General features: G+C 44.0%; 1 protein-coding gene across 1 annotated transcript in view; it reads left to right on the plus strand.

Moving 5' to 3' along the window:
* Positions 1 to 23,162, plus strand: part of TGM6 (transglutaminase 6) — a 34,661-nt gene that overhangs the window by 8,931 nt on the left and 2,568 nt on the right. The window contains exons 3-10 of the mRNA XM_069062761.1: positions 1,211 to 1,453; positions 1,758 to 1,876; positions 2,272 to 2,400; positions 4,549 to 4,726; positions 5,159 to 5,297; positions 7,154 to 7,257; positions 7,382 to 7,624; positions 20,010 to 20,357. Coding sequence (XP_068918862.1) covers positions 1,211 to 1,453; positions 1,758 to 1,876; positions 2,272 to 2,400; positions 4,549 to 4,726; positions 5,159 to 5,297; positions 7,154 to 7,257; positions 7,382 to 7,624; positions 20,010 to 20,357 — 1,503 coding nt within the window. The remainder of the gene's footprint in view (positions 1 to 1,210; positions 1,454 to 1,757; positions 1,877 to 2,271; positions 2,401 to 4,548; positions 4,727 to 5,158; positions 5,298 to 7,153; positions 7,258 to 7,381; positions 7,625 to 20,009; positions 20,358 to 23,162) is intronic.

Here is a 23,162-nt window from a genome sequence, read left to right on the forward strand (position 1 = left end):
TCTCTCTCTCTCTGTCTCTCTCTCTCTCTCCTTTCTCCCCCAAGCTAAACATTTCCATGTCTCAAAAGATTCTCATTTGCTACAGTTTCCACTCCTCTCCCCCACATCCTCCCACATCCACATCCTCTGGATATGATCAGTTTGTGAATGTTGATCATCTAAAATCTGACTTCCAGATGGGACCTGACCTGGGCAAAAACAGCAGACAACCAAGACCCTCCTTGTCCTGCTCCCTGGATGTCAATTTGTGCTGTCTAAGCCTGCATGATTGCATTTGCTTTTGAAGCAGCTACAGGGACGGCTCATGAGGAACCATCCATGGTCTCTCAGTCAGGACCACTTGTGACCTAGGGTACTCCCTTCCAAGGACTGACGAGGATTTGGAGTATATTTCATGATTATAGGATATGGTATAATAGAAAGACCACTAAACTAGAGAATCAGGAGACCTGGGTCAAATGCTAACTCTGTCACATTGCATGACCTTGGAAGAGTCACTTCTCCCTGGGCCTCAGTTTCCAGCTCTGTAAAATGAGAGTGTTGGATTCAATGATTATAGATTTCAAGCTGGAAGATACCCAGGCCAACCATCTAATTTTATGTATGTAAGCTCTAAAGCCCCCAAAAAGAAAAGGTGACTTGCCCAGGTTCAGACAGGGGAGTACATAGCACAGCTGAGATCTAGTAAATGGAAAAGCCACAATTTAAAAGTAAATCCTGCTCCAAATCCAGCAGTCTTTTCATTACACCATTCTGCTTCAACAGTTTGGATGCAGATGTGGAGTCAGGGGCTGGATGAGGAGATATCCTCCTGCCTGGAGGATTCTAGAATCTGCAATGGGATGCATTGTGAACCTCCGAAGACAATCCCTGCTCAGTGTACCTAACTTTCCTGCCTAAGCTGTTGTTGTCTAGTTGTCTTTTCAGTCATGCTTTCTTGGCAAAGATAATGGAATAATTTGCCATTTCCTCCTTCAGCCCATCTTACAGATGAGGAAACTGAGGCAAACAGGGCTAAGTGACTTGCCCAGAGTCACACAACTAGTAAGTGGAGGAAGTCACATTTGAATTCAGGTTTTCCTGACTCCAGGTGTGACTGTCCACTGCACCACCTAGTTGCCCCTCCTACCTAGACACCAGACAGCACTTCTCTCCCTTTCTCGTCCTCTTCAGAATTCAGCACTGAGTTTCACAGTAATTCTTTCAATAGGACCCCAGGCCTCTGAAGCCCTCCAGACCAAATGCATATTTGAAGCATCAGAGTCCAAGCGCAAGGGTACCTGGAGAGCCATGCAGGAAACCAGGGAAGAGAATTCTATGACCGTCACCATCTCCAGTCCACCTGATGCTGTCATTGGCCATTACAAACTGAGCGGGAGAGTCTCCTCCCGGGCCAAACACAACAACAAGAAATTGGGCAACTTTGTTCTCCTGTTCAACCCTTGGTGCTCAGGTGAGCCCTGCACTGTCAGATCAGTTCTCCAAGTGTCCCCCCTTCAGTTCCATGTGGGACTAGCTAGCTAGAACCATTCCCCAAAGCCAAAGTCCAGAGCCCCATACCGCCTTTCTTCCCTTCCCCTCCAGGCCAGGGCCAACAGAGCAGCTTTCCTCACCAGGTTCCTAGGTGCTTCATGTCCTCTGGGAGCATCTCCCAATGATTTACAGCATCATCCCCCGCCCCCCAGCCTAGCAAGGGCAGAGTCCCCAGCCCTATCTCAGTCCCTGGAGGACTACCCATCCTGGTGACTGCTTTCCAGAGGACGATGTCTATCTGGCTGAGGAGGAAGAACGGCAGGAGTATGTGCTGAACGACAATGGAATCATCTTCCGAGGAGTGGAGAAACACATCCGAGCCCAGGGCTGGAACTACGGGCAGGTCTCCAGGGGAGCTGTGGGAGGGGGAAGGAAAGAGGCCGAAGGTCCCTACTCTCTGCGCCCCTCTCCCCAGGGTCAGACAATACCTTAAAAAAAAAAAAAAAGCAAAGATTTCCAGTGGCCTCTGTTGACACTGGGTGTTTCTGAGGCTTAGGATTGCCTATGTGTGACATGCCTAGGAGGCATTAAAATTCAGCAGATATGGAGTTCATTTTCTCCCTACAAAAAGAGGGACTCTTTATTGCACAGGTTTCCAGGCAAAGCCCTATGGTTCCAATGTTAGTGGTACCAATTAGTTTGGGTGATTTGGGGGCCTTTAACAGTCTAATCAGCTAGGATCGTGGCTCCAGGAACATGCCCTGAGACCATACTGAATTCCACTTTTCTGGACCACAGTTTGAAGAGGACATTCTGAACATCTGCCTCTCTATACTGGACCGGAGCCCCAGCCACCAGGAAGACCCAGTCAATGACGTGTCCCGACGAAATGACCCCGTCTATGTCACCAGAGTGATCAGTGCCATGGTGAGGACAGTTTGGGGAGCTCCTCTGCTGAGACCTGTAGGCCAACCCAAATTCTGAGTTGTGTGATCTGCAGCAAGTTCAGCAAGGGCTCTCTGGTCCATAGCTCCCCTTATCTGAAAGGAAGGAAATGGGCCCTCCTCTCTTCCCTGTATCCCAAGAAGGTTACAAAGTCAATACATACATACTGAGAGGCCTGCATGTGCCAGAGTAAAGACCCTCTCAAATGAGCAAAGTTATGGTTAATTCTTGTTCATCTAAGGGAAGGGAAGGGAATAATAATTTAAAAGACATTTTGATGCTGGTTTAGGGTTTGCAAAATACTTTCCTTAACAGATTTGTGAGGTGAATACTATAGATCTTTGCTATAGGCGACCCCCTCGATTTAAAGAAGAGATAGCCGAGACTCCGAGAGGCAGGATTTAAACTTAGGTGTCCTGACTCCTAGCCAAGACTCTTTCTAAGCCACTACACCATTCTAAAGACAATCCAAAAATCAGAGATAATTAAAAGACTAAAATAAAGAAACTGGATGGATGAAATGGATGGAATGATGGATGAACAATGTCTTGGCTTTGGCTTAGGATTCTCTATCATCATTTTAGAACAGGGGAGGGGAACCTGCAGCCTTGAGGCCACAAGTGGCCTTCTAGGTCCTCAAGTGAGACCCTTTCAGTGAGTCCAAGTTTTACAGAACAAATCCTTTTATTAAGGGGATTTGTTCTGTGAAGTTTGGACTCAGACAAAGGGGACCTAAAACTTGAGGACCTAGAAGACTGCATGTGGCCTTGAGGCTATAGGTTCCCCACCCCTGCCACCTAAAACCTTTACCATAGATTTTATTTTTCTTTTTTAAATTAATTTATTTTTAGTTTTCAACATTCACTTCCACAAGATTTTGAGTTCCCAATATTCTCCCTGTCTCTCCCCTCCCCCTCCCCCAAGCCAGCAATGCATTTTGATTACCCCTTCCCCCAATCTGCCCTCCCTTCTATCACTCCTCCCCCCTTCTTTTATCCCCTTCCCTTCTATTTTCCTGTAGGGCAAAAGTACCATAGATTTTCTGAGTGGAAAGGAGCCCTAGAACATAGAATGTTAGAACTAGAAGAGACCTTAGATTATTCATGTAGAAAATGGTCTTTGAATATAGACCATAGAAGTGTATGTTCAGGCAGAGTGATGGTCTGAGCTGGGACCGACCTTAGTACATAGAGTATCAGAGAAAGAGTCCTCTGCCACATGAATTCTAATCATACAATGAGCTATAGCAGAGCTAGAACTAAAATTCAAGTCTTCAGACTTCAAGATTTTTCTCTTAAAAAAAATTAGGTTCAGTGTGGTTGTTTCAGTTTTTTCATCTTATTCTTTCTGTATGTACTGCCCCACTCCCAGCACTCAACCCTCCTTTCTAAAAAAAAAAAGTTAAGCAAAACCAACACAGTGTTTCTATTTGCCAATGTATGCACCCTTCTGCCTCCATGCTCCCCCACCTCTGTCATTATCAGTCCTCCATGACCAGGATTGGTTATTACAATTATTATTAATATATTGATTATTATTGGTTACTACTCAGAGCTCAGCTTCCTCTTAGTGTCTTTTTCATTTGCCTCCTTTGTCACTGTGCTTCTTTTCCTCCTGGTTCTGCTTACCCCACTCGGCTTCAGTGCACACATCTTCCCAGGTTGCTCTGAGTTTCTCACATTCACCACTTCTTATGGCACAATAAGATGATTGTATTACAGTGAATGACAAAGTTTGCTTAACCATTCCCCCAGTTAATGGGCATTCACTTTGTTTCCAGTTCTTCACTACCACAAAAAAGTGATGCTATGGATATTTTAGGATATATACCCTCCTGGTCTTTGTACCATATCACACGCTCTTCCTCCTTTTCAGCCTCCATCCTCAATAGAACATATCCTCTGGGTGGGACTGGGGTAAACAGAGTCATCTACACCCTCCCACTTGGGCATAAGGCCTTCAATCTCAAATGGAGGGGGGTAGGGGTGGCGATGTACTCTGACCCATTCTGAAATGGCACCCTCATTCCCATATGGTTTTGAGGTCTATGCTCTGGCCACTAAGCCATCTAGTCCTACCTCCCCCTAGAGGTTTCCAGCCTAGATAACTGAATGAGGCCTCTCCTGGCAGGTGAACAGCAATGATGACAAAGGTGTGGTCCAGGGCCAGTGGCGGGGCAAGTACATCGGTGGGACCAGTCCCCTGCACTGGCGGGGCAGCGTCGCCATCCTCTACAAATGGTACAAGGGCAGGTTTAAGCCTGTCAAGTATGGCCAGTGCTGGGTCTTTGCTGGAGTCATGTGCACAGGTACCTGGGTGGGTAAGGGAGGCTCAGCTCTCCATTCCCTTATCTTAAATTTGCACGAAGCACCCCCACCCCACCTCCAACTTCTTCGGTCTCAGTGACCTGCACTAGGGGAACAAAACCACAGAAAATACCCATCCCACAAAAAAACTTACCAGACAATCCAGTACAACTATTTCTAGGTTTCACTTGCAAATACATTTCAAGTGTACCTCACCTTAAACAAACTAAATTTATGAAAATCATAAAATTAACAGCAGGAAAGTTGGGCAGGGCAAGAGTTGGGTAGCAGTAGTGTGAGTGTAGAGATACCATCAGAACTGTAACTCATCTCCCTTTTTGGGGGAGGTGGACAGAGGGGAGCAAAGAAATCTGAAATGGGAAAGTCTTTCCCAAGATGTTCTGGTATATCCCTAGTCTGTGATTTTTTTTTAGTCCTAAGGTGTTTAGGAATTGCCACCCGGGTGGTCTCCAATTTCAACTCAGCCCATGACACAGATAAGAGCTTGAGTGTGGACAAATATGTGGACTCATTTGGGAGGACCCTGGAAGATGTAACTGAAGACAGTATGTGGTAAGTATCCAGTTGTGTCCTCAATAGCAGCTTCCCTTCTCCCAGGTCTGTGGGGACCTCCCCCAGGGGACAGTAGGCATGTGGCATAGCAGGAATGTGGGACACCACCCTCTCAACCCTTCCCCAAGAGTAAGGAACAAATTCAGCAGCATAATCCTGAGCCCTCCAATATTGCCTCTGGGCCACATCTCCTAATGACAAATTCAGCCAGTTCAGGCTTATTTTCTCATCCTTGACACTTAGAATTCTAAAACCTTGGAACCTTCATGTCAGAGTCACAGATTCTTTCATGCAGAAGGTGTTGCCCAATCTCCTGGGTCTTTTTACCCACAGAGGAACAAATTGTTCTAGCATTGCCCTGAAATGTCCCACTGATACCACACTGAGGATGATTGAATGATAGACGGCCAATTGATATACTTAAGCTACACCTCTCGGTTGACCTTTAAAAATGAGAGCAGAAATGGGGACACAGACAGAGAGATCCAAACTTGGAAAGTCAGATTAAGAGAATTCATGGTTCTTCTGTTTTCATAATGGAAACCTAGAAATAAGTCAAGTCCTGATATTCCTAGGGGAAACCCCAGAGGCCACAAGCTAAAGAGAGATCAGTCACCAAGACTGAACTCTGTACATGCAAATCCATAGAGTTATGCACCATGATTTACAGTTAAAATTGAAGAATGCTGAAATTTTAGATAAACAGAATTATAGAATCCTAAAATTCTAAGATGGTAGAGGCCTCTCTCCAGGAAAAATTATAATGGTTAAATTTGTCTTTGGTATACTCTCTCTCACCTGACTTTCATTTCCGTTCCATCACACTATGTTCCTGGTGTCCCAGGATCCCTAATAGCTCACATTTATATAGCATTGAAAGGTTCACAAAGTACTTTATAAATATCTCATTTTACCCTCACAAGAGCCCTGAGAGGTAGGTGCTGTTTATTACCCCCTTTTTTACAGCTGAAGAACCTGAAGGAGAGAAAGGTGAAGTGATTTGTGAAGGTCACACAGCTAGAAAACAACTGAGGCAGCTTTGAATTCAGTTCTTTCTGACTCTAGGACCACTGCTATCACCTATCTGCCTACACTTCCCCAAGGCTCCTGTCCCATAAGGCCTTGTGCTAAGCTAGCTCTCAACTAATCCTGACTATGTCATGAGCCAACAAAGGCTTCAGGGGTTCTTTCTTCTGGGGATGTCTGCTTTTTCAAAGGGGATTCTGAATGGCCTCAAAGTCTTCAGGCTTCAAAAGGAATAATTCCTTGGCCCCAGAAGAAAACCAATTATTTGGATTTCAGACACTTTGACAGGATAGACTAGGAGGTCTTTCTGGGTAGGAAGGCCTTTCCCCCTAGGGTTCTCTCCTGGATCTGTGACTATAGTCAGTCCTATCTCTCCTTTTAGGGCAGCTAGGTGCCACAGTGGAGAGAGTGCTGGGCCTGGAGTCAGGAAGACTTGTCTTCCTGAGCTCAAATCTGACCACAGAAGCAGGGCGACCAGGGGCACGTCATTTATACTTGCTTGCCTCAGTTTCTTCATCTGTAAAATGGAGAAGGAAATGGCAAAGCACTCCAGTACCTTTGTCAAGTGGCTCATGAGGGGTCGGATGCAATGATCCTCACTAATTGAGAATCCCACTCAGACCTCACATAGCATTCTGTTTTATAAATTTCTAATGAACTTATCATGTAACATATGCTCTGAAGGTCTTGTCCTGCAAAACAGTAAGTTTCTTAAGGTCAGGAACTGTGTTTTATCTAAATTTGGTATCTCCCCAGCACAGTGCCTTGCACACAGCCATGCTTAGTAAACATCTGTTCTATCTGCATTTGTATTCTTTCCTCTGCTCCAGGAATTTCCATGTCTGGAATGAAAGCTGGTTTGCCCGGAGAGACCTGGGTTCCTCCTACAATGGCTGGCAGGTCCTGGATGCCACACCACAGGAGGAGAGTGAAGGTAACCAAATACTAGGGTTTGTGTTTCCATTTGGGCCAAGGTCTCCTGGCCTCCGTGATTCAGAGCTCAGTCTGAGGGTTGGCATTCCTCATACCCACTTTCTTTCCATTGGTACCACACCCAGGTGTGTTTCAATGTGGGCCAGCCTCTGTCACTGCCATCAGGGAGGGTGATGTGCACCTGGCCCATGATGGACCCTTTGTGTTTGCTGAAGTCAACGCCGACTACATCACGTGGCTCTGGAATGAGGATGACAGCCGGGAGCGGGTCTACTCAGATACCAAGAAGATCGGCAAATGCATCAGCACCAAGGCTGTGGGCAGCAACACCCGTGTGGACATCACCAGCCATTATAAGTACCCTGAAGGTAAGGGCATAATATGGGCTAGCCCTACTGGCCCCATAACTCCATCAACCAATCCACTAACAAGCATTTATTTAGTGCACTGTGCTCGGCAATGGGCATACAAATACAAAAGCAACATAGTCCCAACTCTCAAAAAGCTTACGTTCTAATGGATAAAAAGAGTCCAAGTCTTAGAAGCAAAAGACCTAGGTTTGAGTTGCAGCTCTATCACTTACTAGCTGTGTGGCCATAGGCAAGTGCTTTCCTTCTTTGGTCTCAGTTTCTCTGACTGCACAAAGGGCCTAGCTGTTCCCCCTACCTAACACCCCATATGCCACGTTTTGCCTTTGCATAAGTGATTCTCCAGGCCTGGAATATACTTCTTCCTTACCTCTCCCTCTGAGAATCTCCAGCTCCTCTTAAAACACAGCCCAGGGGCCATCTTCTACATGGAGCCATTCCTGGCCCTCCAGTTGGAAATGCTTTCCCTCTCTGTCTCTGTCCCTCTCTCTTTCTTAATTACATTGTATAACTTTAAATTTACTTCCCTATCTACATTCTACATCCCTCTAATAGAATGTAAACTCCTTGAGGGCAGGAAATATTTTTCATTTTTGTCTTTCTGTCACCAGTGCCTTGAAAAGAGTAGGTGCTTAATAAATGTTTGTGGAAGTAAATTGCACTACCTGACTATTATGAGGAAAGTGTTTTATAAACCCAAAGGATTTGGATATGAGCTGACAGGATGCTATGGTGGAGAATGTGGGACCAAAGGGCAAGAGGGATCTGGATTTGAATTCTAGCTCTCACACTTGCTGTGTGACCTTAAGCAAGTCATTTAACTTATCTTTCCTCATCTGTAAAAAAGTACTTTGTAAACCTTAGCATTTCAGAAATGTGAATTATCATACTATTGATTACTGTGAGAACAGAGGCTGCTGGTCTATGCCACACATCAGCCCATGGGCTGATTCTCATTGGCCCAGGAATTGGCAAGTACCACCCCATACCTCCTCCTTAACCCTTGTAAGGGCCTCTGCCAGCAGCAGCTCCCCATAGCAGTTGACCCCTTTATATATACTCTCAGAGCAGAAGAGGCTGATGAGACACTGGTAGGATTAACTGGGGAATGTCCCAGGGACTCTCACCTTCCCTAGGCAACCTGAAGTCAGGAATAGAGGAATGTCTTCAAGTATTCAAAAGACTATTACATGGAAGAAGAAGTAGACTTGTTTTCCTTGGTTTGAAAGGATAGAGCTAGAAATCAGGAGTGAAAGTTAGAGAAAGGATGACTTAGATTTGATGTCAGGAAAACTTCCTAACAGTTTGCCACTGAGAGGAAAAGTCTGCCTTGGGAGGTGGTAAATTCCCTATGATCAGAGGTCTTCAGAAGGAGCCTTGATGCCCAGTTTTCAGTGATGTGGCTGAGGGATGTTTGCTCGGGTACAGGGGGCACTAGAGGTCCTCTGAGGAACCTTCTTAACCGGAGAGTCTGTGACACTCAATAACTTGTAAGTCAGTTATATTTGCTGCACAGGCGGTAATGCCACCAATTTAGATCTTACTCAGTCAGATGAGCTGATGCAAGGAGGGGTGGGGAATATAAGATCCTATGGGCTGCAGGGCAGGCTGGTATGCAGAGAGCAGGGACTCTTTACAGGAGCAGCAAAGCTGAAATTGACTAGGTTGTGTAAGAAGGAATCAATGCTGTGTATCAATGGAACAGAAAGATGTGAGCTGACCAAGCTGGGACTTCAATGTCACTGAGGACATTGAAGGCTGAGGTGGGAGGCTGAGATAGCTCCCAGAAGAGGAAGTTGCATCAACAGAGGCTCCCTAAGAAGAAGACAGTGATGGTTGTAATGGGGGCAGCACGGGGCTTTCCAAGCAATGGCCTGACCTTAAAAGAATCCAAACATCCAAGGTTAGGGTCTCAAGGTAGATGGGGGCGGGGTGTAGAGGGGATATAACCATAGCCAGAATGGGCACAACCTTATCTGAATACTTTTGTCCCCCAAGGTGGGGCTGAGTGGCCAGTAATGAATATTTGCCCATATAACCTTCAATAAAAATAACATCTGTCATTTCTCTTGCATTTTAAAGCTAACAAAGGGCTTCTGTACAATAGTCCTGTGAAGGGAATAGTGCAAGTATCATTAATCCCATTTTAGAGAGGAGGAAACTGAGGCTCAGAGAGAAGAAAATTTGCCCAAGGCTACAGAGCTACTAAGCCTGAGTCAGGCTCAAATCTACATTCCCTAACTATAAACTCAAGGTGCTTTCCACCACACCATGCTGTTTCTTACCTTCAAAGAGAAGAGCTCAGACATCACTTTTCAAAGATTCCAACTCCTGGGACACATTCATGTTTCTAGAATTAGCTGGAAGCTATGCCAAGTTTCAATTTTGTTTCTGACTCAGTTTCATATCATTTTATGGGGTGAGTTAGTAGATGGGGAGAGAGGAGGGTTGAGGTTACAAAGAAATCTATCTATGGTGCACCCCCTGGAAAAATACAGGACCCTGGGACAGGAGAGGTACCAACAAAGACAAGGTGCCAGCCCCTTCTGCACTTTGGATGCTTATCATGGATCTTGGGGGGGCAGTGACCTCAGAGGTCACCTAGCCCAACTAGTATCTCAACAAGAATCCCCTCAATGATTCCTGCCTGACAAGTGGTCATCCCACCTCTGGTGAGAGACCTCCAAGGAGGGGAAACCCTAAATGATCTTATGAGAGAACGAAAGAGCTACTCCCCATCCCTTACACTCCCTACTCCCCATCCCCAAGCTTTGGAGGTTGGTTAGAAAAGTGTGAATCTGATCCAGTAGACTAAAAGAAGGGTGAAGAAAGTTGTTGTTATGCTAAATCTAATTAGATGGAAGTGAATACCTTAATCTGTCCATCAGCCTGCACTCATTAAGTGCCTACTTTTCCCCAGGCTCTGTGCTAGGTGCAGGGGAGATACTTTTGGATACCTCTAATTGTTGGGAGGTCTTTTCCTTATGTCAAACCAAATCTTCCTCCCTGAAGCTTCCACTTATGCTCTCTGAGAGTGAACAGACCAAATCTAATTTTTCTTTCCCATTGAACTCTGCTTGAATCCAGACACAGTGTTTTCCTCCCCATCCCCAGCCCCAACCAGTCTTCTCCAGTTCCTTCTGGAGAACCTCATAAGGTCCTTAGGTCCCTCACCTTCCTGGTCCTCTCCCCTCATGTCCATGATCCTCCTAAAATATAAGGCCCCAGAACTAAACACAATAGGCCAAACAGGGCCTGACCAAGGCAGAGGATGGCAGCAGCATCACTTCCTGTGTTCTGCCTGCAGGACTTCTATTGATGCATCCTGAAATCTCATCACCTTACTTGGCTGTTGCTACATCTCACAACCTATTCATATTGAGCTTTCAGTCAGTAAAATCTACATGTCCTTGTCACATGAATTACTATCTAGCTGTACTGCCTCAGTCCTATTGATTTTTTAGCTCAACTATAGGACTTTACATTTATCTAGTAAGATGTATGCTCCTTTCACTTTTTATCTCTCCTCCCACCCCAATCTCTCCCCCCAGTCTAGCACAAAGCTCAAAAAAAGTTGTTTAGTTGTGTTTGACTCTTCATGATCCCATTTGGGCTTTTCTTAGCAAAGATGCTAAAGTGGTTTGCCATTTCCTTCTCCAGCTCGTTTTATATATGAGGAAACTGAGGCAAATAGAGTTAAGTGACTTGCCCAGGGTCACACAGCTAGTGTCTGAGGTCAGATTTGAACTCAAGAAGATGGATCTTCCTGACTCCAGACCTGGCACTCTATCTACTGTGCCACCTAGCTACCCTCTGGAAAAATAAAAGTAGGCATGTAATAAATTGCATGCTAATTGTCTGATGGACTTACTTCCAGCTAATTAGATTTAGCATAACAAGAATTTTTTTATATCTACGCTTGCCAAATCCACATTTTCCTAACCAACCTCCAAAGCCTGGGATCTAAGGAGTGGGGAGTGGCTCTTTTTTTCTATCACAAAATCACAGAATTTCAGAGCCAGAAGAGAGCTCTGTAGCCATCTGATCCAATTCCCCCAATATCTCCCCAAAAGGGTCTCTTCTACAACATACCTAACAAATGGGCATCAAGCCTATTCTTGCCTTCAGTGACAGGGAGGCTGCTAGCACCACAGGCAACCCATCCCAGTTCTGGATGCCTCCAAGTTATTAGGAAGTTTGTCCTAATATCAAGCCTTAACTTGCTTCTTTGCTGCTTTCATTCATTCCTCTTACTTCTGCCCTCTGGGGGCCAAACAGAACAAGACTATTTTTGCCTTTCTTTGCATTCTCAAAGCTTCACCCAAAGCCTGACACATGTGTACTAAATAAATGCTTATTGATTGATTGATTGATTGACTGACTGGCTGAAGTATAATCCTTCTTCCAAGTGATAGCCCTTCAAATACTTAAATGTAGCCATCATGTCCCCCCTAAATCTTCTCTCCTCCAGGCTAAACTTTCTCAGTTCCTTCAAATAGTAATAGCTAACATTTATACCTTTGATGCTTTACATATATTATTTTACCTTCACAACAATCCTAGAAGCTAGATGCTATTATTTCCCACAATTCACAGGTGATGAAACTGAGGTAGATAGAGGTTAAGTGACTTGCCCAAGGTCACACAGCAACTATGTCTGAGGCAGGATTTGAATTCAGGTCTTTTTTACTCCAATTTCAACACCCTAGCCACACTGTATTAGCTAGCTGCCTAACCTTATATGGCATGAACTTGAGGCTCTTCATCATTCTGACTGCCTTTATCTGAATGCCCTTCAGCCCATCAATAGCTTTCCTAAAATGTGCAGCCTAGAACTGAACATAATACTCCAGGTACTATGTTACTGAAGCAGAATGCAAGAGGACTACTCCCCAAAGCTGTGCTTCTCTTAAGGCAGCCTAAGATCACATTAGCTCACTTGGGCTACCATGTCATCCTATTAACTTACACTGAGCTTTCAGACCACTCTAACTAACCCCCAGATCTTTTTTTAAGGAAACCTACTGTCCACCCATGCTTCCTCTACCTTATGCTAGTGAAATCTATTTTTTTAACCCCAATGTGGGACTTTATTTTCCATCTCAGTGAAATTTTGCCTTATTAGATTCAACCCAACAATCTAGCCTATCAAGAGCCTTTTGGATCCTGCCTCTCATCCGATGTGTGAGCTATTGCTCCCAGCTTTGTGTCATCTGAAAATTTGATAGGCATGACTTTATCCAAGTTGTTATTAAAAATATTTAATAGCAAAGAGCAAAGCACAAATCTCTGAGACATTCCATTGGAGACTAAGATCCCATTCAGTCACTCAATCAGTTCCATGGTCATTGAATTGCATCATCATCCAACCCACATCTCTCCATCTCTTGCATGGATAAATAGATGCTTTGCTAAGACCAGGGCAGACATTGATCCAAAACCAGGGATGTGCTGATTAATGTTTAACAACCAGCTCTCTAAAAACAAAAACAAAAACTGTACCCACGGCATACATTTAAATTTAAGCTGCAATATTAGCATTTTTCCATCACTCCCAGGCCCTGATTTGAAGATTTCCAAGGTATAAATGTTCACACAAAAAATCTAATACTTGACTGAGCCTGGAGTATTCCTTTGATCTATTGTTGTTGTTCGATCATTTCAGTCATATCTGACTCTCTACGACCCCATGTGAGGTTTTCTTGACAAAGATACTAAAGTGGTTTGTCATTTTCTTCTCCAGCTTATTTTACATATGAGGAAACTGAGGCAAACAGCTAAAGTGTCTTTGGGTCATATAGCTAGTAAGTGTCTATGGTCAGATTTGAACTCAGGAAAATTAATCTTCCTGACCTCAGGCCCTGGGCACTCTATCTGCTATACCACCTAGCTGTCTGAGCTACCATTTGGCTAACCTAGTCAAAAAATGCAAATAAAGTTTGTCTGACATGACCTGTTCTTTATGAAGCCATACTAACTATATGTAGTCACTTTTTCCTTTTAGAAAAATATTTTGAAATTAATTTTACAAGCAATTACTATCTTTCCCTCCCATCCCCTTCTCCACCTCCCACCCCCCACATTGAACAATAAAAAGAACAAAAAACAAAACCCTTACAACAAATTCCCATAGTCCAGCAAAGCAAACACCCACATTGGCCACGTCCAAAAATGCCCATCTCATTCTGGCCTTTAAGTCCTCGCCTCTCAGGTAGGACATGGGTAGGTGGTGGGAGGGGGATGATAGGATTCATCTTTAGTCTCCTGGACTTGCTGTCTATCATTGCACTAATCAGAGTTGCAAAGTCTTTCCAAGTTATTTGGCTCTATATTGTTGTCATCACATAACTTGTTCAGGTAGTTGTGCTCACTTTGCCCTATATTGAGTTATAGAGGTCTTCCCACTTTCCTCTGAAATAATCCATTTCATTATTTCTTGTGCCACACTAATATTCCATTATAGTTCAGCCATTCCCCCTCACACACCTCTGTTTACAGTTTGGGGCTACTATAAAAAGAGCTGCTATAAATATTTTTGTACATCTGGCACCCTTTCCTCTTTTTTGGAATGTCTTTGATCTCTAGTAGAGATATAGTTCACCTTTTGCCAACCTCTTTAATAATAGGTTTAATAATTGTCATAATTAATTTAATTAATTCAATAATTAATAATAATGTACTTAATAATATGTTCTAGAATTTTTCTAAGAATGGATGTTTCCCTCCCTGATTTTATGGTTTACAGATTCGGTTCTCCTCCTATCTACCTTTCTTCAGTCCTTTAGCACCACTGCCATTTTCCGGTATTTTAAAAATCATGGACAGTGGCTAAGTAATCACATCTGCCAGGGTGTTGGCTTTGGCTTTGGGGTTTTTTTAGTACTCGAGGATATTGCTCGTCTGGGTCAGTGGAGTTGAATATGTTAAAAGCACTGGGTGTTCTCTTACCATCTCCTTAATCACTTTGTGTACAGACTCCCAATTGTCTACTTTTGCTTTCGTTTTTCAATCCAAAGGATATTCTCCTTGGCAGAGAAAACAAAGTAGTAATAGCTAACATTTATTAAGCACCTATTATGTGCCAGGCACTGTGCCAAGCACTTTACAATTATTATCTCATAGGATTCTGACCACAACCCTGGGAGGTAGGAGCTATTATTACACAGATGAAAAACTGATGCAGACAGAGGTTAAGTGACTTACCCAGGGTCACACTGATAGAAATGCCTGAGAATAGATCTGAACTCAGGTCTTCCTGACTCCAGGTCTGAAACTCTATACACTGCACTCACCTAGCTCTGCACAGTTCTGCAGTCAGGAACTGCTGGAACCTTCACTTCAGGGATCATCGTTCCTCTACTCAGTCCGTGTCTTGTATATACTTATTTATATTCATCTTCTATATTACAAGGATGTCCCTAAAGTCTGGACACATAGGAAATTGCATTAACTATGCATATTTTCAAGAAATAAAATGAATAAAATTTTCAACAACATTTTATTTAATTAGCATAAATGAGATTTCATAGGAAGACATCAGAGACATAGGAAATGTCATTAATTAATTAAATTAATCTCATTAATATGGAAAATAGTCCCCAATAGCTAATGAAAGCTTTTATTCCATGTGAAATTGTCATGGTTAAAATTTATGTTAATTAAATAAAATGTTGAAAATTTCATTCATTTCATTTCTTGAAAATATGAGTGGTTAATGAGGTTTCCTATGTGTCCAGACTTTAGCAACACCCTGTAGAAAGTAAGATCTTTGAGGGCAGGGACTAGTTTTTGCCTTTTTTGATATTCAAAGTGTCTATGTGGCATAGTGTCTGGCATACAGCAAGTGCTTAATAAATGCTTATTAATTATTTGCTATAAGACTGAATGAGAGTGACAGAGCCCCAAGATGCCCTAAGATAAGGCCACAGATGATGGACAAGCTCCCTAGTCTAAAGTAACACCACCACCACCACCACCACCCCCCAACATACACACCTATTGTGAAGCAGTAAGGAGTATGGGGAAGAATACTAGACCTAGAGACAGGAAACCTGGGTTTAGATCCCAGGTCCAAGGCTAGTTCTGTGTCAATGACTTGCCAATCACTTCCCCTCTCTAAGGCAGTCTCTTCATCTGTAAAATAGTAATAATCCTTATACCACCTACCTCACAGAGTTTTATGAAGAAAGAGCTTTGTAGACCTTCAAGCACTATAGAAATGGGAGTTATCATTATTTGCTTAGCACATGGGCTTGGCCCAGACATAAAGCCAACGTCAACTTGCCTTCGGGAAGGAAGGAAATCTGGTGCCTAATCTCCTCAGGCCACTGAGAGAGACCCACTCTCTGTCAGGTCCTCTTGTTCTTCCAAAGATGGGTCCTCCTCCTGACACCTTCTGGAGCGTTGGGCTTTGTCCTTTCATTAGTCAGATGGGTAGGTAGTAAATGTAGGAACCCACGTCTATAAAGGAGGCAGAAAGATTTGACTTCAAACACTGACCCTAACTAAATCACTTAATCTCTTTGCCTCAATTTTCTTATCTGGAAAATAGGGATAATAATATCACCTTCCTCCCAGGATTGTTGTAAGGATCCAAGAATATAAGTTGAGCACTTTGCAAACTTTGAGGCCCTAGATGTACATGGGCCAGAATATTAGCCAAGCTCCATCCAGGCAGACTGAGTCATGGTTCACCTAGACTCCAAAGGAACCTGCATGAAGTCCCATCTCCAGGCCACATATTATTAAACAGTCAGACGTTCCCACCAAGAGCCATGGAGAAACCATCCTTTGCCACCGCCGTTCCCAAATCTGACTCCTGGACAACTGGCTTTACAGGAAACAGGGCATACTGTGCTGGAGCCAGCTCAGTGCTATCTATGCCTGGTTGGCACCTGTCAGTACCAGCACTGAGTGGGAACATGCTTGGAACACAGTGATTTTTGACAACCATGCCTTAAGGTATTGGCAAGAAGATATGAGGTCTCTTCCCCAGTGTGGGAGGAAAGGAGAGTGGAACCTCGGAAAGAAGTGGGTGTTGGCCCCTTGGGGCTTTAGAGATTAGGCCTTCTGAGATAATAAGGGCTCTTCCTCCTTCTCTGTCTCACCAAAGTGACAGATTAGCCCCTATGCATATAAAATAGGAGGTGTGGAGTAATGCAAAGAGTCAGAGACAGAAGACAGGGCTCAAATCTGGCCTCAGCTGATCATCAGCTGTGTGACATTAGGCACATCCCTGTTAGACAAATGTTTCTTCTTCTGTGAAATAGGGAATTGTACTAAATGATCTCTAAGGCTCCTCTTAGCTCTAACAATTTGTAAACAGATTGGCTGCAAATTATAAAAAACTCCATGTTAGCAGAATTCTGTTTGGTGAGACCTCTAAAGAGACAGCCACCGGTATGGCGAGGCAGCCTGTAGAATGAAGACTGAATCACAGTCAGAGAGGATGATAACAGAGGCCCCGCCACTGCTGTTTACTCTCTCTCCTCCTCAATGACAGTGACCAGGATCATATCACTGAGAACTGGAGAGGCCCTTAGAGACCAATCTAGTCCAACTCACACACACTTTGCAGGGGAGGAAACTGAAGCCTTGAGAGGTTGTGATTTGTCCAAGGTGACAGTCACTAGGCAGTCGAGTAAGACTCACATCTATAAAGAACTTCAAGGTTTGTAAAATGTGTCCTTCAAAATAACTCTATGAAGTAGGTTGTCTCAGAGAGGTTCAGTGATCTGCCCAGGGTCACACAGCAAGTAAGCATCTCAGAGTCAGGCTTCAAACATGATCACTTCTGATGAAAGGACAGCCCACTCTCCACTACACTCTGCTGCCCCTCAGTGACTGTGGAACTCAAAAAGATGAGAAATCCATTTTTACCACCCAGCCCCTAGCCCCTGCCCAACACTAGCAGGAAAGAAAGGAAGGAAGGAAATGGGCACTGCCTCAAAAAGGCATCTGGACATGGTCTGATGGGCAGTTACTTGGACCTAGAGTCAGAAGACCTAGCCTCCACCTGAGTTCTGACACTGACTCCTTGTGTGACATTTGGGCACATCACTGAATCCTTATTCATTATTCGAGTCATTATTATTGACTCGAAGTATCAAGAGAAAGAAAGGAAATCTCACTTCTGCAACTACTCTGACAAATTTCCCTCCTTAGCAGGTAACTGGGTACAGAGGGGAGAGAGAGACTGACTCTTAATCAACCATCAAGCATTTATTTAGTATTCACTATGTGCCTGGCTCTGGGAATACAAAGATGAAAAAACAATCCCTGCCCTCGAGTTCCCAAAGTGGATGATACTGCCCCCGGGGAAGGGGCGCTAGAATAATGGGGGGGGGGAGTAGTAGCCTCAATTGGGGGTGTTGAATAAAAATAAGAGTGCAGTGCAAGCATAAGGAAAAAAGAGAAGAAAATTTTGAAAAACAATTTGAACATGTTTCATATGTTGTGTAACAGAGTTAAAGTCATAGTGATTACATTATTTTTCAAATAAATACACAAAATACAAGTTATAACCCATCAGTGGTCAAGTCCGCTGCCAGGTCTTAACAAGCAAATGTTGGCAGCCAGCGGGTCACACACTGTCGGGAAGTCCAGCACTCATTGCAGGAATATGTGTGTGTAATGATTTATTTACAATAGGATACTAGAGGGTTACATGACACAATGTTACATCATCAAAATTTCAATGCAGGAAAAAAGCCACAAATTTATAATAAATTATTAAATTTAAGATGCCTCATTTTTAAAAATTTTATATTTTTTTGAAATGACACAAATTTCAAGAAACCACTAAAGGATCAAAGAAAGTAGATTTCCATGGGGACACTGAGTAATTTTTTTAAAAGGTGGCAATAGGCCAAATAAGTTTGGGAACCTCTGGTCTAGAGGAAGGCAATATACATACTTAGAAATGTATACAAAATATATGCTGAAAAAATAGATACAAGATAATTTGGTGGGAAAAGCCCTAAAGCTGGAGGGATAAGAAAGGTCTCATGAAGAGAACAGAGGTGTGGTTTAGCTTTGAAGGAAACTGGAAGTTCTAAGAGGCAGAGGGGAGGAGGAAGACTGTACTGAAGGCACATGGGCCAGCCTGTAAAAAGGCATGGAGACTGGAGAAGGGATGTTTTGTGGGGGGAATACCAAGGAAGGCAATTTGGCTGGGCCAAAGATTGCCTGAATGAGAGTAATATATAATGAGTTTAGACTGGTAGATTGCAGCCAGGCTTTAAAACAGGGCTTTAAATGAAAGAGGGATTTGTATTTGACTCTAAAATTAATAGAAAGCCACTAGAGTTTATTGAGTCAGGGAATAGCATGGTTTAGGTAATTCACTTTGGCAGCCCTGCAGAGAATGGATTGTAGATGCATCCTTGCAACCAAACTGTGCATACCCTTTGGTCCAGCAATACCACTACTAGGTCTGTATCCCAAAGAGATCATAAAAAAGGGAAAAGGACCCACCCACATGTACATGAATATTAATATGAGCCCTTTTCGTGGTGACAAAATATTGGAAATTAAGGGGATGCCCATCCATTGGGGAATGGTTGAACAATTGTAGATGGCATCCTTGGCAAAAAGACAAATTAAAAAGCAATTGTAATAGTCCAGGAGAGAGATGATGGGGGCCCTAACTAAGGCAGGGTCATGTGGAGTGGAAAGGAAATGACTGTGAATAATGGCACAGGAATAGAAATAAGAGGACTTGACCATTGATTAGAGACATAGGGTGAGAGGGAAGAGTCAAAGACAACTCCAAGGTTGAAAACTTTAAGTGACTAGAAAGGCATTGGCTCTTTAATGAAAATAGAGAAGTTCACAAGAGGACTTTGGGGAGAAGAGGAGTTATGCTTATGAGTTTGATGTGCCTGTGAGATGTTGAGTCAGCATCTATTAAGTGCTTTACTATGTATGAGGCTAGTCTCTGGACAGTTCAGAATGTCCTATGGAGTTAGTGATGTGAGACTCTCAGGGGAGAAACTAGGGTTTCAGCTAAAGAGCTGGCATCCACTACAGAGAGAGAATAACTAAACCCATAGAAGTTGATGAAACCCCCATAGAGACAATGTAGAGAATGACAGGATATGTCAAGGGGATGGAGAAGAGGGGCGTGAGTTTGGGGAGGGATCTTCTGGGTATGGGATTTGGATTTGGGCAGAATCTGAAGTAGCAGGGTGGGGAGAAGGAAGGGAGCATTAGGGGTCTGAGCTTCCAGACTTCACCCTGGTTTGCCTGTGGCCTGACTTTTAGAAGATGGCCCAGCTGACTTAAGGGAGATTGTTCCACCCCTTCTGGGGAAAGCTGTCTGTAGAGTCCCTGCTCTGGGGAGGTAAACACATACCACTGACAACCATTCTCTTCCCACCCTCAGGGTCCCGGAAGGAACGGCAGGTATACAGGAAAGCAGTGAGGAAGCTCTTTGGGGTGGAAGCCTGGGGGAGAAGAGACAGGGTCCGGAGGGCCAGTGGCCGAGGCTGGGCCTCCTGGAGGGATGACATTCTGGAGCCAGCCAAGAAGCCTAACATCATGGGAAAGTTCAAGCTGCTGGAGCCGCCTGTCATTGGACAGGACATCAAGCTGGCCATCTGCCTCACCAACCTCACCTCCCGCCTGCAGAGGGTCAAGGTGAACCTGAGTGCAGCCACCATCCTCTACACCCGGAGACCAGTGGCCGAGATCCTGCATGAATCACATTCGATTAAACTAGAGCCTGAAGAAGGTAACTTCCCTTCTCCTCAAAGGACCAGTCTGTGCAAATGGTCTCTGTGCACATCCAGATCTGTCCTCCAGCAGTCAATGGGATGTGAGGGAAACCTCCCCCCTTTGGTGCATGGTGGGGGTAGGGGTAGGAGGGAGGGAAGGAACAAGATGGGCCTGAGCGTCCTTCTCCAACCATTTAGTAATGGACTCGTTTGGATTCCATTACGGTGGACTGACCAGTCCTCAATCCAAGCCTTGGCAGCAGGAAAGACTCATATAAGCAGAGAGCAAATGGGTTATTTCCTTAGAGGCTCCACAGGAAGCACTTAAGACATAATTCATTGGAATTCAGCAAACACTTATAAAGTTCCTACTGGATACATGCTAGGCACTAGGAGAGAGACTGTATAACATGGAGATAATCAGTCAACAAGTATTAATTAAATGTTCACCATGACAACCATTGTGCTAAATCTTGGGGACAGAAAAATGGCCAAAACAATTCTTGCCTTTAAGTTCACATGGGGGAGAATTAAGGAAAACTTCCTGGAGAAGGTGACTTCAAAGAATTGATAGGAATCCAACAAGCAGAGCTGACGCATGTTTAGGGTGGGAGTGAGGAGTCAGGAAGAGGAGGGAGAGGTGCACTCTAGCACAAATAACTTAGTGGGAGCAAAGATATGGAAGTATGGGATGGAGAATGGAGAGCTACCCTGTGTCACTGAAGTCTACATAGAGGGATGTGACTGATAATAATACATGATTTTGGTAGCTTTCCTCTGTAGGTTTTAAATTCCTTCCTACAGCTGTGTGCAAATGTTACTCTCCCCATTTTACAGATAAGAAAACTGAATCTTAGGGAAGTCAGAGAACTTGCCCACAGTTGCACAACTAGAAAGTGCCAGAACCTAGGTCTCATGACTCTCTATCTAGTTCTCTTCCTCCTTTAGCCTGGCTGCCTCCGTGGTCAGCTCCTCTAATGACTGGAACACCTGTGGGCCATACAAATAATGTTACTGGTCTGTCTTTACAAGTATCATGGTGCAGGGGTTTGGACTCAGAATATCTGGATCCAAATCCAGACTCTGTGACTTAACTAGCTGTGACTACGAAGGGTACCACCATGCCCCCAGACCCTCAGGCTTGTAACCAAGGTGCCATGTCCACCTCCTCACTCTCGCTCACCTTCCATGTCTGATCAGTTGCCAAGTCCTGTCAATTCTACCTTAATACCGTCTCCCATATATGCCCCTTCTCTCCTCTGACACTGCCCTCATCCCCTCACACCTGGACTATTGCAATAGCTGCCTGGGAGGAGAGGGGGGGTTAGCCTGCCTTAAGTCTCTCTCCACTTCAGTTCATCCTCCATTACCTTCCCAAAACAAGTGTGACCATATCACCCCCTTCCCTGAACTCCAGTGGCTCCCTTTCACCTGAGGAATCAAATATAAAAACCTACTTTGTTAGGTTTTTAAAGCCTTTAGAATCTGGTCTCCTCCTTCCCTTCAATCTTTTTAAACCTTACACCCCACCACACACTCTTCAGTCCAGTGACACTGGCTTCCTAGCTGTTCCTCAGACAAGACCCTCCATCTCTCAGCTCTAAGCATTCTCTATGGCTGTCCCTAGGCCTGTCCCCATGGCTTCCTTCAAGTCCCAGCTAAAATCCCACTTTCTGAAGGAAAACTTTCCCAGTCCTCCTTCATTCTAGCACCTTTCCTCTGTGCACTGTCTCCAATTTGTCCCATCTCTATCTTGTTTGTTGTATAGAGTTTGTTTTCATATTGTCTCCCCCATTATACCATAAGCCCCTTGAGAGCAGGAACTGTCTTTTTCTTTATATTCCAAGCATTTATCAAAGTGTCTGGCTTATACTTGGTACTTAATAAATGCATATTGACTGACTTGACTGTGACTTTATGAAACTCATTTAGCTTCTCTGGGCCTCAGTTTCCCCATCTGTTAAATGATAGCATTGAACTATGTGATCTCTACACACAAGTTATGATCCTTTAAAATGCATGTTTTAGAGGGGGCGGCTGGCTAGGTGGTGCAATGAGTAAAGCGCCGGCCCCAGAGTCGGGAGGACCCGAGTTCAGTTCTGCCTCAGACACTTAACACCCGCAAAAAAAAAAAAACTAGCCATGTAAACTTGGGCAAGTTACTTAACCTCAATTGCCCTCCAAAAGGCAAAAAAATGCATATTTTATACATTTTATGTACATGAATCAGCCAAGTTGTTTCTCAGGGAGATAACATGGTGCAGCGGGAAGATCATTGACTCTGGACTCAGAGGATCTGAGCTCATTTTTTGTGTGAAGGAGGATCTGTTTTGTTTGAATCCTGACTTTGTCACTTCCTAGGTGACTGTAGGCAAGTAATTTGGCCTCTCTGAACCTCAGTTTCCCTGTCTGTAAAAATGAAGGGAATAGACTAGAGCTGGAAGAATTCTTTCTAGCTTTTAATCCTGTGATTCTAGGGTATAAATATAGATCCAGAAGGGACCTCAGAGGCCATCTAGTTGAACCCTTTCATTTTTCAGATGAAGAAAATGAGGTGTATGGAGGTTGTGACCTAACAAAGGTCATACAGGTAATAACAAATTCAGGATTCAAATTGAGCTGAAGTCTCACAAAAAGTGAGCAACCTTGGCAGGATTGGAACCCCTATATTCTGACTCTAATGGATAGAATGCTGGGTCTGGAATCAGGAAGACCTGAGTTCAAATCTGACCTCAGATACTTCCTAGTTGTGTAACCCTGGGCAAGTCACTTAATCCTGTTTTCCTCAGTTTCCTCGTCTGTAAAATGAGCTGGAAAAGAAA

Source organism: Petaurus breviceps, unplaced genomic scaffold (genome assembly GCF_028583685.1).
Source record: "Petaurus breviceps papuanus isolate PSGF00001 unplaced genomic scaffold, PetGlider_PUasm1.0 90503, whole genome shotgun sequence".
In the NCBI taxonomy this organism is placed as follows: domain Eukaryota; kingdom Metazoa; phylum Chordata; class Mammalia; order Diprotodontia; family Petauridae; genus Petaurus; species Petaurus breviceps.